General features: G+C 42.2%; 1 protein-coding gene across 2 annotated transcripts in view; it reads right to left on the bottom strand.

Annotated features, from left to right (window-relative positions):
- The window catches only part of LOC124222063 (janus kinase and microtubule-interacting protein 3), a 53,523-nt gene extending 37,433 nt beyond the window's left edge, over positions 1-16,090 (bottom strand). For both annotated transcript variants that reach the window (XR_006883930.2, XM_046632645.1), the window contains exons 1-4: positions 15,862-16,090; positions 6,162-7,010; positions 5,351-5,624; positions 4,285-4,398 (exon numbers count right to left, since the gene is read on the bottom strand). Coding sequence is in view for 1 of the 2 variants with exons in the window: in XM_046632645.1 (XP_046488601.1) it covers positions 4,285-4,398; positions 5,351-5,624; positions 6,162-7,003 (1,230 nt within the window). In the remaining variant the exon portion in view is untranslated. The remainder of the gene's footprint in view (positions 1-4,284; positions 4,399-5,350; positions 5,625-6,161; positions 7,011-15,861) is intronic.
- Between the last annotated feature and the right edge of the window lie 2,855 nt (positions 16,091-18,945).

Genomic DNA, 18,945 nt, shown 5'->3' with positions numbered 1-18,945 from the left:
AAACTTGTTGGTGTTTTTTTATTTTATTTTTTTTTTTGTTTTGTTCAACGACCGTCGCTATTAAAGGGGGGCGAACAATTTGCTCCACTTTTAAGATCGCGGATCGACGTATTATCGTCGAGAAAGCCTTCCATGCATCTCTCCGGGTTGAGGCCCGCAGGGCTTTTCCCGGTACCTTCACCTTGACGCGCACACATTCATTCGCCTTTCTAAGCGATTCTCACAGGCACGTGCGCCGGGATTCGCAACGTTTGCGAACATAAAATTGATCGGTGCAGCAGTTAATCGGTGTAGAAAAATTGCAAACGTATATATCGTTTACGCGATTCCTGCCGAGTTTTGTTTCGAGAACGGAGTTTACGCACGGGAATAAAAAAAAAAAATGCGCAACTCCTAGCAATCTCAAACGTACGGCCGTAAGCTCAGTGCGTGCTTTCCACTCGAATAACGCCTCGAGGAAAATAGAATATTATTTTATGATCGTGAACAGAAAACCGACTCGAACTCTGCGTCTCGTCCAGCTCCAGGTCCTTTCAACGTTCCAAGAACTCCGAGAAGCCTGCGCATATACGCAAGTCCGGCTGATTTCTCGTTCAATACAAGCAATTTGTCGGGGAAAGTAATTTTTGTAGCCTCGGGTCGGAGGTCGAATCCTCGACGTAAAGAGGAACATAGTTTATACTTGCCGACAAGTTTATTAGACGCAGAGCTTTCGATCAAGGCTGCGATAAAGTCTGCCAACATCCGCATTGTTCTATATTGTATAACGGAAAGGGAACTCACTCGCGTTATATTGATCATTGCCCTGAAGGTGGATGGAAACCGGTACCAAACATCGAGAAGACGAAGAAAACGAGAACCTAATTTTCCAAACATTTGTATATACTCTTCGAATTACGAATCATTTATCGAGAATTCCAATTGTTCGTCTGGCAAAGCGAATTATAAAATACACTTCGTAGAATGTAGAATCGTCTGCGAAATCAGTGAAAACTACCGTGTGCAGAATAAAATCTGATACATTTATAGTAAGAAAATATTTTTGAAATGGGCATTTTTACCAAAATCCTTGAAGTGTCTCTTTTTTCCTGCAGTTTTGACTAAAATCTGCTCGTTTTCTTCTCTCCGTGTGGGTGTGCACCTAACAGTACGATAAACAAATAACTCGAACTATCGCAACTCAATTTTTTACGAACATTCTACTTTAATCTCAAACGATCCAGACTGCAGTTGCCAATCGACATAAAGCTGGACGCGTGTAGCGACTTGCAGGCAGCGCTTTGCCCTTGAGTTATTACCGGCTTTGACCTATGACCAGTTGGACGAGGATAGAGCTCGCCTGGCCTTTGCTAGGAGGCAAGAAAAGAGGAAGATAAGAAAACAAGGAGGAAGAAAATAGACTCCGGTGCGAGACCCTGCCACTCGGGAACTCGTAACACGTCCCGGAATATCTTACGCTACGAAACGAGCTAACTCGCAACCGTTTACAACCCTAAAGGTTCTCCCATTCACCCCTCGTACAGCGAAACGAGCTGGCTCGAATAAAATCCTCTGATTTATCCCCAAACTTTTTTCATCCGAAAATTCAGTTGCCAATTTATTTGCTTGCAGACAAATTTCGGAAAGTGTTATCCTGATTTTATTTCTCGTGTGACGAATGTCCGCTGAGATGAAATACAAGTTGATTGTCGAAGCTTGACAATATCAACCGATCAGCATCGTGTAAATCCGTAAGAAATTCAAGAAAATCTTCAGAACATTTTCACCTTATTCAATGACGCTAAAAATAGAATACTTCCAAGGCACGAAAAAAAATTCAAACATAGTTTTCAGGACTTTTGAAGGATAAGAAAGATTCAAGAAAATTTCCGGGACCACTGACGGACATCCTCGTTATTGCTTCGGATCTTGATAAACATAGGCGATAAAATTTGCTTGGTAATCATACCGAACTTCTCCGATCCTAAATAAAATGACAACGACAGGTTGAAATTTCCTCGCTGTAAATGATCGTTTAACCAGGTAATCCGAGACCACGGAGTGAGTAATACTCATACGATAAATACAAGCGGTGACGGGAGTCAGGAAGGCGTTTTCCCACGCTGCCAGAAAACGAGCTCTCGACCACCGCCCTGCAGTGCAACCGCGGTCTGCGGTCAAAATTCACACGCAATTATAAATGCGCTTTATATATATTGTACACACACATACGCATGCATACATATATATATATATATATATATATATATATATATATATATAAATGGCTAGGTGCGATACGTTGTACCTGCAGAAGGAGTCGCGAGTGCCGTTGCGTTGGACGCGGAGAACCTGGACAAGTCCGACAAGAACAGCGTCAATAGGTATACCGTTGTGGGTATACGAATGCCTATACAATAAAAGTCGAGCGAACAACGATACGCGAAAGGCAAAGTTGAGTAATAATTACTATGCCGCATGGTCCGGGTAACCGAGTCCATTTTTCACCGGTGTGCGGTGTCTTGTCTTACGCACGTAATTGCCGCATAGCTAACTGGCAGCATACCATGACCACGTATTCTAACAATACGCTGCCACGTGTTTCGCTGCCGCACTGATGCATGGGGCCGGAATTAGCGGCTCTAAATCGCGGACCCGAAACGATTCGATCCTGCGAGCCTGGGCAAGAGTCGCGATTTATTTGCAATGCAAACATTCTGATCCGGGATTGGAAAAATCGACTGCTGTCCCCGGGCTGTGAAATTAACGGCGAGTCAATCAGCGGCGAAAGCACGGGGAAAACGAATGATCCTGAGGAGAGAAAGAGAGGATTAGATGGGGGAATAAATGGGGATTGGGGTCTATAGAGGAAATTGTGACGCGCACGCAAAGGTGCTGAGAATAGTTTGTTATAGCTATGTCTGAATGCGCGTCCAAGTGCTGCTGTGCTAATTGCAAAACATGCCGTACCATTATCCGTAAGGAGATTGCTCGCAGGAACGCAATAATTACTCCACGCACGATCAAGTCGAATTTATTTGTTATATTCTTTCGAAACTTTTCAACCAGTCGCGAAATTTTGTGAGTGACATTTTTCAGAATCCCGTTTTGAACTCTTATTCGATCATTTGATAAACTGCTGCGGCAGTATCTATCTTCGATAATCGGAAAAATATGCATTTAAGAAGGGTGATATATTACTTATTTTCACCCGGCTAAGGACTGGAAAATCTCTTATCCCGAGCTTATCGGTCAGAGACGGACGCGTAGAACGATAATTCGTATAATTGTAATACCAAGGTGAATCCTCGGTCTGGAAAATGATCGATGATGATTTTTTGCCCGCTTTTTTTTATCATCTTTTATCTGTACCAATTTCTCGAGCCTCTCCTCCTCGGTCGTCCAGCTACTGCAACAGGACTGTATCATAGCCGGTTGTAGTAGGTGATATATATAATCGATGTAGAAAATTGAGCGGGGCACGCAAAATCGTTGACGTAAAAAAAATAGTGTGGGAAGATATTTTGAAAGGGGTGTGATTATCCGGTGAATACACTCCTCCCCCAGGCCGCTACGGTGGCATGGCAGGCATTTCCTACCGAATGATTAAGTGGCGACCCTGCAGAGCGATGCCGGGAATGCAACGGAGCTGTGAGATACGGTCCCGGCGAGGCCCGAGGCCCAATTTTTAATAACCAACCCTGAATCGCGTGCCGCGGGCCCAAGTTCAGGCCCTTCGAGGCGCACGCCCATCGAGGCCGAGAAACCACCTCCTAATGATCCTGCCCGAGTCCTCTTCGCGCATGCGATCGCCCTATTATTATTTTTATTATCATCGTTATTATTGTTATTACTGTTGTCGTTGCTGTTCTGATTATAGAGGGAAATGACGGAAAAAGAACGACCGCGCGGTGCTCGGGAAAATCGAGGAATACGCCGATACGTCTCGACCGGCTCTGTTAACAAATTGACTCTTATTCGCCGATCTGGTCGTCCACACCGCGCAATCGACTCCATCCAATTCGTTATGCGCGCCGCGTACGCGGGCGCATTTTTTCAAATTCACTCACGGAACACGATTCGTGAAAAGAATTTCATGTGTGATCGGCTGCAGTTGCGATCTTGATCGGTCCGGAGAGAGTGCGAGACTGAATTTAATCGAGAGGACGATGAATGGCGCGTTACCTGGGAATCAGTTATCGATATACGCAGGGTGCGGTATTTATTAATCATGCCGTTCGATTTGCCGGACTATTAATTAGTCGAGAAAAAGAGCCTGCCGATCGTTTATACGCGTCGACTTACCATTTTTATCGTGTCGCTGCGCAACGTCCTCTGCAGAGCAGCGAGCTGAGCCTCGTGGTTCTCGTGCTGAATCCGCAGCTCGGTCGCCCGCGTCTTTTCCGCTTCTGTGACGACCTGAGAAAGTAAACAGCCTGCGGGGTTACGCAATATCTGCACAACGGGTTTTTACTCCGTTTGTTTGATTCTTATTTTATCGTTATTGCTATCGTTATTTTTGCGACTGGACGCGACTTTTACTCCAATACCGTTCTCAACCATCTTCCTACTTTGAAACCTGTAACGTGAGAGGCGGGGTTGAAATTCCGAATTTGGAAAGGTACGAACGCGCCAAATTCCGAATTTTTGGGTTGCCAAACTTAAAGTATAGAAATCAAACTTTGACGAAACACATCAAAGTTTTGAATGGTCCGAAACTTGAGGCTGAGAGATTCGAACGTGCGAAAATGAGAAAATTAAAAAATCTTAAACATCGAAATTCCGAATGATCGACGATTCGGAGTTCTGTGAATTTCTGGCTCGGTGAGACTTCGTCGCTTTCATCTTTCTTTGTTTTGGATTTTCGATATTTTTACCTTCGCAATCCTGGTCATTTTGATTTTTGATTTTTCTGATTTTTTACAACTACTCGTTGAGTAAACCAGGCTTATCGTGAGTATATTTTAAACTTCAGAATTTTGCTCTGTCGTAACTTGAATTTTTGTACTCTTACATTTCGGAACTTCGAGTCGTCGAACCTCCGACCACTCGTAACTTTGTTTGCTTTGCGAAAGTTCGATATCTTTACTTCAAGTTTCACCACCAAATAATTCGAAATTAGGCGCTGTCGGGACTTTTCAAATTCGGAGCCTCATCCCCGCCCCCTGTAACGTGACTCCAGCCGATCCCGAGAATTGAAAAAACTGAACCACGCTATACCACCACTTTCAAAATCTGGAATAAAACGTTTCTTCCACCGAAAATTATCGAAATCGGTATCATTACACCTTTCAGAGACTCGTCGGAGGATCATCCTCTCAAGCAAACGACTATAAATACTTGCCGCGATCTTGTCGCTTCGGCTGTTTACCTGCAGACGTTCCTCCAGATTTCGGTTCGCGGTCCTCAACGCCTGGACCTCGACTTCCAGCCGTCGACCGTCGGCGCCCTCGACTTTTCTCCGCTTTCCCGAACCGTGAGGACTGCACGCGTTCGCCTTGAGCTTTTGGACAGACGCTTCAGCTTCCGCCAGGCGTCTTCTCAGGGCTGACAATTCTCGGCGATGATTTTCCTCCCGTAATATGTCCGCCTTTGAAGATGTCGACGCGGTTTCGACGCCGGTGCGCGTCGGCGATTGCGCCAATCTGCAAATTCGTAATTAAATCATTACGAACGTGTCAAACCTAGAGAATCAGGCATCTTAAACGTGTTTTATTCGTCATGTTGTGTAACTCATGTTTTGGCGTCTAAAAGAAGTCGGATGATGGTAAGAATAAATATTGTTAAAACGAAGAATGAGAATCGTAGATTTTTCAACTGCTTTTCTTCCTAGCAAATAACGCGACTTCGAACTTGAGATGTGAATTTGTTAAATTCTCACGAACCAGAGACCGGCTTTCGCGAGTTTACACGGTCAGTTGCGCTTGGGAAAAGGCCTGAATTCGTCGTCGCGCGATTAGCGGATAGAAGAAAGTTCAGCGTCTCAACTTTAAGTAAACTGTGTATAATCTCATCGATCGTGCTCGCCGATATTACGATCGGTACGCTAAACGCATGTCCCCCGCTTCGTATCGTTTCGCTATAATTTTTACCGGCGAGTGAAACACGCTGAACGGACTTGAACGAAAGATAAAACTAACCACGTCCGATCGCATTTAGAGTTTCGCTGCTTTCTTCCTCACCTCGTTTTGAGCTCGGCGATGATCCGAAGGTGCCTGGCAGCCTCGCCGTTCCTCGCGTCCTTGACAGCGGAGTCGAGTTCCCTCCTGGCCAACCTCGCGGCCTTCCGTTCCTCGTGAAGTTCGGCGCGAGTCGCTGCGAGGTCCTCCCTCATCCTGCGAGCGCCTTCCTCAAGCCACTGTATAGTTTTTCTCAGCTTCACAGCCTCGTCTCTCTTCTGTAACTGCTGATGCGTTTGCGTCCTGCAGTGAGGATGACCTGTGATCGTCGTTTCGGATTTCGGGGTTTCAACTTCCGGTTCCCGCGGCGAAACGCCGTCGGCGCGACTCTTTCGGTGTGACTTTCCGCCCTCGGGAATCTCCTCCGACGACCTCTTCAGGCTCCTGCAGGGAATCTGTGACCTTGGGATCAGCCGCGTCTCATTTTTCTCGCGTTTCGCTGCTGCTGGTGGTTGGGTTTTTCCTTCATCCTGGCGTTTTCTGAGACTCCGTATCGACGGTTTGTCTCTCGGTACTTCCGGTCGCGATTCCGTAGCGCAGGACGGCGCTCGTTTTTGATCCTCCGCACTCGCGACGCACATGTTCGCTTCGTCGAGCGAATCCTGCAGGTCTCTCGCCACCACTTCCGCCGAAGGCTCGCTCTTCCTCGGTGACTTGGTCGGTATCTCACCCTTTGTCGGAGAACTCGACTGTTCCAGGTGTCTCTTCCTCGCCGCGGGTGTCGATTCTGCCCGGGCAAAGAGACACTCGGTTTTACCAGGGATCAACCGATCCCTGGCTACATTCGTTGTTATACTCGTCTTCGTCGGGATGACGGTGTCTCCCGCTGAGGGGTTCGTGGTCATTTTCTATCTGTGGGGCAGAAAACGTTCCTTTAATTTATATTCGATTATACGAGTTCTAATTTTCCTGTAATTTATTTACGTTGGGGTGTTTCGGAAAAAAATAATTTCCGATTGTCGACCATCTTTCGATGCCGATAAAAAAGTTTGTTTAGATCGAAAGAATGGTTTTCTCAAAAGATGAGCGTTTTACATTATGTAGCTTCACTTTTTTCTTTTAACATTCTTCTGAATTTATAAATAATCGCGAATGAAAATGTTTTTTTTGATAGCTTACACCAGTCATCGTATCAATTATTTACCTCACAAAGAAAACCCACACTTGTAATATTAACTCTCCAGTAAATATTTCAGAAGTATGTCTAACGCCTTTTTCATTGTTAATTCAATCTCGTAAAATAGTTACAATTTAATACGAACTTTTAATTTAGGAGGATAAGATTCCCGGTTGACGTATCGTTGTGTTACGGATCGCGATCTCTTGGTTGAATATAAATGCCAGGAAAGAAGTAATAATTGAAGTGCTACAACGTGTTCCTTCACAAATTTTAAAAAATGCACAAAAAAAGAAGAAAAATCAAATGAGCGCGATCTTCCAAATAGCGTAGAACGTCCATTTTCTCACGAAATTTTTCGTTTAACTTAAACAAACTTTTTAGACGATGCCACGGTGGAAAATCGTGAATTATTTTATACCGAAACACTCTAACGTACGTATAATATGAGACGGTAATTATATCTATATCTATGGACGGCATGTTTTTTGCAGTAAAAGTTGTACAACAGTTTTTTGGTATATTGACAAGTTCAAAGAATATTCATAAATGTACGACTTCAACTTATACCTATAAAGGTATAGAATTGTACAATGATAATTAACATTTTTACTACAAAAAAAGCTTTGTCCAAAATATAATTATTATGCACGATCGCGCGCTTGAAAATTCAACGGACAGTTTTTTTGTTTTTATTCTTCGTAGCGCAATAGGCTGTTTTTAACATCAACTATCTCTACGGCCAAGTTACAAATAAAGATTTGACGTAACTCAAATTAGGCATAATTCAGCCTTAAGAGTGATACGCGAAATCGAATTAGTGGAACACCTACTTCGAGTCGTCTACAGGGCGGATGAATACGCAGTGGCGAAGCAACGGCAAGAAAATCGATTTCGTACATATTTCCGATATTTAAGCCACTTAGCTAATGTAGCACAAAGAACGCTATTCATTCCGAAAATTGTTTCGCAGGTACCGCATTGAGAACAGGAAAAAAATTGAGGAGAAATCGAACATTAATTCATACTGTGCTGTTTTTCAGAAGTACTTGTGTAAAACGAGGGTAGAAGTAAAGCATGGTTTCATTACCGTGCCTTCGTCTTATTTGAATATTAAACAATACGTTTGGTATAGTTTTAAAGAAGAGTATAAACCGGCGTGCAAATTGTACTTTCTAAAACGAAAATAGGCACATGGACGATTCGTAAATACCGAAAAATCGAATTCTCACAATTACACGTACGCCAATTATGAATGAGTTTAAATACAACAATCCAGCCTTAAAAATCCACTTTCGAAGCACAATTTACCAGTTGTAATTAATACACACCACATGATCGTAACTGTCACTCGAATATCAGTTTTAATCGCGATATATTTATATCCTCCGGAGTATATCCAAAATGTCGATTACTTTTCGATGCTTGACGGAGATTTAATCAATCCAGTTAGAAAATCACGCGTATTATTAACCCGAGGAACGATCGAGCTTACTGAGGACAACTGCTCGACTGAATTACCGACCGACTAACTGGCTGGCCGGCTGGATCGTCGAGAACGGTTTCGTTCCGTAATATCGGCGGGAACCTGGAGAATCGGTCGCGAGGAGAACGGTGGGAAAGTCGTCACGGATTGCTTCTCCCCGTTTTCCCCATCTCCGTAAGGCACGTTGTATAAACCGATTGTGAGAGGAGCCCACGACACGCTGGATTGATATAACCGTCGCATCCTTGCGCAATACGGACGAGCTGGCGCCTCAAACTTGCCGTTTTTCTTCTCCTCTACGTTGTACTCGGATATTCGATCCCTTCCATTTATCGGACCGAAGCGTTCGAGTCTCGGTTGACCAGAAACCGATACTACTTTTTTACTTTATTAGGACATAGTCGGAAATTCAGTATTTATCAAATTATTACATTCGTAAGCTACGAAGATAGGTTAAAAAATACAAATATTGAAAATCCTGGAATTTTAGAGAAAAGTTCGAAATGGTTGGAAAACGTAGTAGATTCGTTAGATTTCAATTTTTCATGGCTCGTTTTATTCGGAAGACTATTTTTGTTCCGCAAATTCGCTCAAACACTCGTGGTAATGTTAAACTAATTATCAATAAGATAAAAAAAAAAAAAAATTAAATCCATTCCACTAGAATATCAAACGAATCTACTATAAATTCTTGACCACGTTAGAGCGATTTGAAGTAAGGCATCGACGTCTACGAGCCTTTGTTCGTAATTCCAGTATTCTTCATTCGTGTATCTTAAAAAAAATCTTCCTGTCTTATGAATATGATAATTTGGTAAATATCCAATGTACGACTACCTCAATATTTTGCTGCAGATTCAACCGAGACACGTGAGGTGTTGAAGCAAAGAACCGTGTTACCGGAAAGAAGGTGTGCTGAAACGCTTTTCGTTTACCGAAATCAGGCGGTCCGTTGGCGAACAGAGCCTTGGCACAGAATATAAGTACGTACGTAAATTCAAGAAGAAAAGAAAATAAAAGGCAAGATACTCTCGTTCCAGACCTTACAGCCGCAACTGAGCAGCAAAGAATGAGCGTGTCTAACTCTCGGTCCCTCGTTTAAGCTCGAAGCACTATAAGCATATATGATGCGCAATGAGCAGAGGTCCTTGAAACCCGTAAAACGCGCCGTTTTACTACCATTGGTAAAAGCATCCATGCTGCAAGGCAAAATCAATTTTCACCCACGCCTAGATTTCTGCGTACGCTGCATTATACCTGTATTCGGATTCGGTGCGCGGCTCGTCTGCCGTGCAGGAAAACGCGTGGGACGCACGTCTGCACGTTTCCGGAACTTCGGAAAAATCAGCGAGTCGAAAACCGAAGTATACAGCCATGACTTTGCCCCGAATCGATCCAATGCTATGTAATAAACTGTAATAATCGATCCCAATTTACCGAATATCAGAGTTCTGGTTTCTCTCTTTACCTGCTGAATGAAAGCGATGAATTCACGTTTTAGTTCCTCGCGAAACAAGAGGTAATTCAATAATCTAGACGTACAAAAGGGATTCCCGCTGCACGGTAGATTAGTTAGCAAGCCTCTTTCGGTATAATTTTGGAATACCTACATAAGCAGATGTTTCTTGACAAAAGAAGAGGTAGAAAAAAAAAAGTAACTAACAAACTTTTTTACAAGGGTAAAAAATTCCGCGGAATTACGTATATAATTCGCAGAGCTTAAGCCTCCGTATTTTATCCAACCTTTTTCTCAACAGTTAGAAAACAAGGAAAAATTTGCGGCAAAAAAAGAAAAGGGACAATCCGGAGAAATACGGCTTGCAAAGAAGAAAGAAATAATCCGGTGTTAAATATACATTGTGAATCACGATCACGGATGTCAGCTCGCGTTTAAATCCCTGTACGTAAGTTTGCAGATGTTCGCGGTTTCGGTTTTGCTTACTGTTAGCACGGCGTTGTTTGGAAGGCGTGCTGCAATATAAGGCTGTACAGGAGAATTATACTTGCTCGTTCGCAGCGTCGGCTCGTGATCGCTGTGTATGCAGATAGTACGAAACGAGAGGGAAGGGAAACGACCGAAAGGTTAATTCAATTTAGTTCGCTCGTCAAAAGCTCCGTAACGAGATTGGCATCGCGTTGACGACTAACGACGCGGCATTCACCGAATGGCGAATAATATCGACGCTTGCGATACGCCGGAGAGCTTTTTCTGCCAAACGAATCCCGATTAACCGGCTGCGCAACGAACGCGTTTTGCTGCACGACAAAACGCCTTTAACGAAAAAGGTCTCTGAATATTATCGCGTAAAGAATTCGCTTGCACATCCGGATGTGACGCTTTGTTTGTTTCATCGCCGCGCGATATGTATGTACGTGTAATGCATATGGTCAAAGATCACGTCTTCTTTGCGTATTGTTGTATTTTCGCGAAATTTTTTAGTCACTCTTTAAACGACACCGGGTCTTTTATCCTCCGGCAACGTGCGGCGGAATAAAAAGAATTTCTGACATTCGTTTCTTTGCCGGAAAGAATGAATTATGGAAGACGCGTGCGCTACTCGAATCGGTTGAATGAAAATAAAAATACGGTGAAAAATTAAATCAAAATTTATATTTAACGGTGGATGGGTACTTATTTTCCTCTCAACCGCGAAGCGATCTCTCTATAAATAGGGCGAGACCGATCCGGGGGAAATTTACCAAACGTTGAGCTCCGCTCGAAACTTCGCTCGGGAGATTATTTCGCTTTCCAGACTATCCAGATGCCCATTTTATCTACAGACACATGCGGACGTAAATGTGTATGTAACTTGAAATTTTTGGAGAACGTTGAAACCGTCCTTCCATATAGTCAGACAAAGAGAAAAACAAAGAAAGACATACAGGTGTAACAGAGAATGCACAAAAAGCTTTGTTGAGCTTAAAGCCCGACAATTTTTTTTTTTTTTACCAAATTGTACAGGGTAACAGGGTTCGTACGCTTTTTGGAATCTAAAATTCCCTGACTTTTCCAGGTATTCCAGCCTGAAAATAACATTTTTCCAAGAATCCTTCAAAAAATATGCCGCTGATTAATTACGATTTATTTACACATTAATATACTAATACCTTTAACCCTTCGTTGACATAATTCCATTAATTTTTTTACACACTTTAATTTTATAATTTCTGAATTTAAATATCACAGACACGTTAGAGAATGTTTAAAGTACATCTCTAAATTTTTAAACTAAAATCCGACCAAAGGGTTGTTAATGACAGGTGGATGAAGCATCATCCGGGTCAAATTGACCTGGTGTGTCAAAATCGTGGCCGCAAGTAAGTGTATCAAAGACGGGTTAATATTACCTAGTACTTTACTATCGTATTGTCTGATTGTTAATTTACAAACAGCCCGAAATTTTCCGTAAGGATAAACTTAGAGAAAGTTTGGTATTACGTCATATACGTAGAATATACGAAGTGCAGCGACGAAACAAAATTTCATGTGCAATTTTTTTTTCCCCCAAGATCGACTGTACTTTGTCTAAGAAAGAATTTATTTCTTCATTAGACTCAAAATTCCCGTCTTATTTACCAAATTCCCTGAGTTTCTTGGTTTCCAGATTTTCCCTATGCGTACGAACCCTGGTTAACTAAATAATTCGTCAGACCTCGGTGTGACATCTGAATTACGATTTTTGAACTGAAATCGATATTACAAATAATCTCAATGAAGCTAATCGTTTCGAATTTTGAATCGATTGAAAAAATTGAAAGTAAAACACGTCTTCAAGTTGAATGAAAACCGGATTTATAAAATATACAAATTTTTTACACTCTGCAGGATTTTCCACTAAAACTTGATGGGAATCGTTACCAAATATCGTTTCACAAATATTTCTTGGGGGGAAAATTTCTCAATTCTGTAGTTTGTGTAGACGAACCGAAATACGTATAGCACAAGATTGCACACCGCTCGTAATAGCGATCGGGTATAAAAATCATCCGGCTCGACGCGGTCAGTCCCGACGTATATAAAAAGGATGAGTACGTGTCTGTATATGCGATCGAGGCGAGTGACCCAATTTGAAAATTTGAAGAAGCCGGAAGTGGGAATGGGCTCTTTTTAGACGCCGCGCGATGCGTGTGCGTCGGCTGCCGATAGATTACAGGGAAAACACAATCGAGAGCTCGAGGGGGGATGATCGCTGCTTCCATAGGTCAGTCGGCTGTGACAATTGTGACATCGCTTCTGGCCTCGGCGACATTAAACGCGGCGGCGTCGCGACGCTATTCATAGCCTTTGCCCGTCGTTGCCGCGCCTCGCTTCCCGAGGGTTCCCAACTTTCGGTTCGAAGCTCCGAAAAGCTCTCCGAGAGCAAATATCCCCTGAAATACCTGAATACGAACCCCTACGTTGGGGGAACTACGGAGGGTGAAAATGAAAATTGAAACAGAGGAAGCAAAAAGAAAAAATAAATAAAAGAGGAGATTACACTGGGTCGAAAAATCGTTGAATGATTGATGATTTTTTTACCCTCGAAGTACGGAAATTTGTACGCAATCGGGTAACGCGGTGATGTCAAAGTGCTTCGCGGCACCTCCCACAATGTAAACGTTTAAGGAGAGGTCGATAATTCTCGGGTGATAATTAAAACGTTAATTATCTTACACTTTCACCCTTTCTCTCTCGCAATCGATGAGCGTGGTTTACGCAGAATCGCGATCAGGCTGATATACGTTGACTATTCGTCTGCATCGATTTGCAAATTTTTTCCAACTTTGCCGTTTCGACAAACAATTCTATGTCCATGGTCTCTTAATTTTATCGCCAGCTCGTAGAGATATTCCGCATATATACGCGGTTAACTCGACTTTCTCGTCGAAACGCGACGGATTAACGTCCGTTAAGATCAATTGACAATGCGGTTCTTTCAAATGATGGATAAATTGCTTGTTTTTACTCGATCCGCGTACATTTATACGCATATATAATACACTTGTGATTGGAGAATGGTGCTTTCACCGATAATAATGTTATACCCCCCCCCGTCCAGCCTTCGCGTGCGACCGGGACACCGATCTCCGTGTATAATCAATTAATTACATAACTGAAGGTATAAATAAATGATAAACCGTTGCATGGATTCGCAAACGTGTTGAGAATCGGTCGAGCGCTTGTATGCGGTATGAAAAGCAGTGTATAAAAAGAATTCGAAGAGAGACGTTTCTTAAGCCGTTGTTGTACCAATTCGCAATGAGTCAAACTGATCTCGTATTCCGAACGGCAAAGCTGACAGACTGAGGGTCTCAAAGTGTTTTGACGTTCGCGTTCCATACGTGCACACCTTCGTCCTCCGTAATTTTTACATTTCTCATACAAACGAGAAGGCTTAACTGACTATGATTAATGAATTCCTGCCCTCGGGAGCCAAGCCATGAAAAAATACATTGCGAACGGTATAATAATGTATGTTAGTAGAAAAGTAGCGAAATTTAAACGTTTCTTTCAGAATTTATGCTCAGGGGAACGTTTTCTGTACGAAAAAATCGTGCAGGTAGCTATAGGAATACCAAAGAAGTAGAGTTAAATCGAACTTCAAAGAAGAGACAATTTATAATTATAATATAACGCTGTGTCGAAACAGTTACGAAAATTACGACTGCGATAATAAATTCGCACCGTTGCAGGAGAAAATTTTCACGAGGAATTACACCAACTCAATAAATTTTACGCTTAAATTTCATTTTAAGAATTAGCATATAAATTTTCATATAGTGTTGAACGGGTACATCAGTTGAATTTGAAAAATGTTTGTTCGCGGAGCTCATGTTACGACCTGGAAAAAAATTTTCTGTAATAAATTCACGTTATAATTACTGCATATTAAATAACAAATCCGATTCATAAAACTTCGTTCAAAAATGTTGGAAAATGTAGGTATTCGCATACAATTATACTATATGTTCGTGAATATACTTTGCATAAATACATCGTACGTAGGTGTGCATTATAATTAAATTGTCGTGTACGTAAAAAACGAACAAACGCCATCGTAAGCATAATAAACATTCATTATACCGGACACTAAAATTATCTTCTCATTGTCAGCCAAGCCCGCGAGGCGAATGAAATAAAAATAAACAAATCGCGGATTTAACCTGACATCTTACTTGTATTCCAAATTATTTGTACGTCTTCGTCAAAGTCGCTTCCTGCGTTACATAATGTATAGAAATAAGTTTCAAAGGTAGAAAAAAAACATGCAGACAGCCTGACAATTCTTTTCGCAATCCGTGCAGTACACGCGGTTTCTGTCGTATCTTCGATTGTTCTATTCCATTGGAGAAATGATCGCGCAACCTCGTACACTTATTCACACTGGCGTATGTGGGAGTAAGAAATGAGTCGGCAAACAATCGAACTTGCGATATAAGTGGCGTTACGAGGGGGCGATGCCGTTCGCACTGCAAGCCTAGGTACATGGGTGTACAACAGCGGTGAGGAACGGGGGGTATAAGGGCACATTTTCCCATCATCCTCATCCAATATACAAAGCCCACAGACATGCCGCATGATTTAGGTCAGCCGAGCAATTGGTCGTGTAAAAAACGCAGCGAGCCGATATGCGCGCGAACGTTGACGTCGAGCAGGGATTAAACGATGCCGATACAGATTGTCGACGATTTTTACACCATATTCAGAGCCGAATTGAGCAAAAGCGATAAATCATTTCTCACCCGGGCACAGCTCGATTAATTTCCGTGCGATTAGCGATAAAACTACAACAAAACCTGGCAATAAGAAGAGATTTGTCGGTTACGTAACACGTTGAAAATTACACCGTGCAGCAGACATGTGACAATTGCACACACGATGCGAATTTAAGAGTGACATGGCACACCAATGCGGTCCGATCAACGTCCTTGGGGTTAATTTCGCTGTGGCAGTGTAAATCGGATATACATACACAGTGTATAACCGCTACGTCTTACAGTCGTGTAACTACTCGCGGTGATGGTATAAGTTTGCGCGAGAGATTCGCACTGCCTGCCCGAATCAAAATTTGCATTCATTGGCGTAACTGATTCCGAGACATTTTACTTCGATAACTTACCGATTTTTCAATGACAACTTTGTAGAAATAGGCGTGTGCGTTTAATTTGCTCAGGGACTCGGTCGGTTTATTTTTCTTATTTTTGTTTTTATATTATTTATTCATTTATTTCTTTTTTCTTTCGTTATGGTATTTTTTAACCAAAGATTTTTACACTAAACGACGACCGTTTCTAGTCCCCGTTGCAGGTCCGCCTCATGAGAGACACCGTCACTAACTAAACTAAGCTCACCACAAACTACACTGGGAGATCCTCTCCTCTCTATACGGATGCGGGAATGTGTGGGTGAATTCGAGTATACACGTATATACCTATATGTATTTATATATATAAACCTCTCTCTCTCTCTCTCCCTCTCTCTCCATTTCTCACCGCGCTTACGCGGTCTTCAAAGCCCAGCAGCCACCAAACACGCGCGCGTTCTATGAACCACCCACCTATCACGCACACGTTTAATCTCGTGTATATATCGCTCGTAAATATGTACACCTATAGCGTACCCGTATGCTGCCAACTGCCAGAAATCGCAGAAAATTTTTACGCCGCTTTGGACAAAATAATTCGTGGCACACGTCCGGCAGTTAGTGTAAATTTACAGGGGGGTAAAATTGCATACTTATTCCGTTATACAGTTCAGAAGTTTTCATTTTGTTCTATTTTCTCATTTTTTCTATACATTCAATGCAAAATGAAATGAAAAGAAGTTGTTTTTCTGGGGGGGAAAGAAAGGTTCGCGATTATAGTTTTCAATCCGAGCTTTGTTTTTAATCACATTTTGAAGTGCGTATAAAATTATCGAAAACGATTTTTTCGTGTAAAAAATTGCAACACCAGACGCGTTTGGTTATATGGAAAAAAAATTATTTATCTCCATCTTTTAACGCTTTATTACGCACCTTGCGGAACCTGCGTCAATCAATTATTTTATCACAAAGTACAGTATCTATTCGATTTGGTATGTATTTTCGAGACAATTGAAGGGCTTTTATCAATTATTTGGAAACGCTTGACTCGCTTAAATGAAATTCAAAACAATAGGTAACTTATATAAGAGTCAATATTTCGTCATTTGAGTTGACAGTTAAGTTGTACGAGATGAGTAGCGAGAAATTATCAAATAGCAATGAAAATGACATGACCGTTTTCTTGCTGGGGTTTTTGCATTCATCGGGATTCGGCAGCATTGATTCTACACGCACCATTGAACACGAATGATAACAATTGGGTACCGCGGCAATGAACCCATTTCACCGATCCTTCGGTATGACGTCTACGATACATTCGATACTACCACGGTTTTGTCCTTATTGCCGAGCTTATTGTTAACAAACGTTAGGTATAATACGCTACAGAGGAGAATATTATAATGGTAACTAAACGACTCTGCTTGATTAAATGGATTTCTGATGTCACTAGCTGGATCTCGCGGTTACGCAACTCAAAGTCGATCGGATTTGTGAAATATACAATTACCGTTGAAACGTACAAGGTGAAACAATGTTCGGGGAACATTGGGAAAAAATGAAAGAAATCTATAATTAAGAAAGAAAAAAATTAAAAACTTGTCTCACAACATACGGACTTTAATCTGACCGATAACTTCTATTTCAATCGCAACGAATTGCCGTGATGCATTTATAAAGTCAAAGAAAAGAGAGAGAAAAAAATATATACATTCAATTAAATCAAATAAATAATGTTAAATCTTGCAAGGATTCTCGAGTGAGGATAAAATGTGAAAAGGTCAGAAAGATTTATTTCATAAAATTGAAAATACAGAAAATGGATTACACATAAAAAGGAAAAATATTGACCTTTCTACATCTCAGCTATTCTGTATTTATAATTTCCACATTTTCAACTTTTACATTCGATATTCGATACCCTGAAAGAAGTCAATTTTCCGATCCTCCTACATTTTCACCCCTACTCGAGATGCTCGATGACTTTTTCGCGAGGTCGCAGCTCTTCGCTTCCGACGAACACGTGTCTTATCGGAAATCTGCAGAGCGATCGTTTAGCACCCGGTAAACGGTTCGGCGCTCATTCCTGCTCCGACACCGAAGCGCTGCAGCATGCCGACGTGTCCCAGTTTCCAGTTCGGCGCACTTCTCCCCCTAGGGCTGTGGTGTAGCTTCGCCGTTCTCCGTCGACCTGCACGGCAGCTTTACGTATGTAGATATCTCCGAAAGATCCGGGACGCTGCGCCACGATGCGCCGGTTCAGCCCGAGGCGTGGAATTTAAAGTTTCCCTCGTTTCGCGTCACATCGACTGACTTTTGCAATCATCCCGGTCATGATCCGCGAGCAGGGAACCCGCTTGCGTTTTCAGCTGCGGGAAATGATCAGCCGAAGCGAAAAATTGGATCGGAAAGACGATGAGACGCTTCGTCCTGCGGGAAGGTAAATTTTCTTGGGCGGGCAAAACTGTTTAAACAATTTCGGACGGTCGAGAATTTTCTACGATCGTGCAGATTGCGAAATCGGTTGGATAAAAAATGAACCGCGAGAAAGGAATCGGCCAAATGGCAGCTCTACGTCTGCGGGCATTCGATCTTTGAATGTCGTATGAAGAATTTATTTTAGTTCGTTCACCGCGGCTCCGACTCTCGCTTTCAAAATTATCCTTGACCTATTAGGAGTTCCTCCTGTTATAAGCTACGCCATCAAATCGAATAGTAAAACAAATTACGCTAACGGTGATTACTCCGCCTATTCGATTCCATTGTTAACCCGCTGCCTAGAACCTTCGCCTCTTCGATTAAGGAGATTGACTCACTATTCTGATTCAATAGAGTAAAACCACCGCGATTTTGTTGCCTGTAAAATGTTTCGCGATTTTTTTTTATTGAACGACGTTATACACAAGCACATCCGTTCATCGTCACGGGTCACAGTTACGTCGATATTCGATTCGTCTACCGTCTGTAAACCACATTGGAATTCATAAAATCCGTACATATATACTGAACAAAATTGATACAATTACGGTGGCGGATCACGATTTTCAACGGAATGGTTCCACGCCTCGCCGCCAGGTGGGATGGTCTTCTCGCTAGAGATGAAGATTCGCGGATTTCAAT

Source organism: Neodiprion pinetum, chromosome 6 (genome assembly GCF_021155775.2).
Source record: "Neodiprion pinetum isolate iyNeoPine1 chromosome 6, iyNeoPine1.2, whole genome shotgun sequence".
Taxonomy (NCBI): Eukaryota; Metazoa; Arthropoda; class Insecta; order Hymenoptera; family Diprionidae; genus Neodiprion; species Neodiprion pinetum.
Note: the sequence above shows the minus strand (reverse complement) of the source record. Positions and strands in the feature narration are given on the sequence as shown.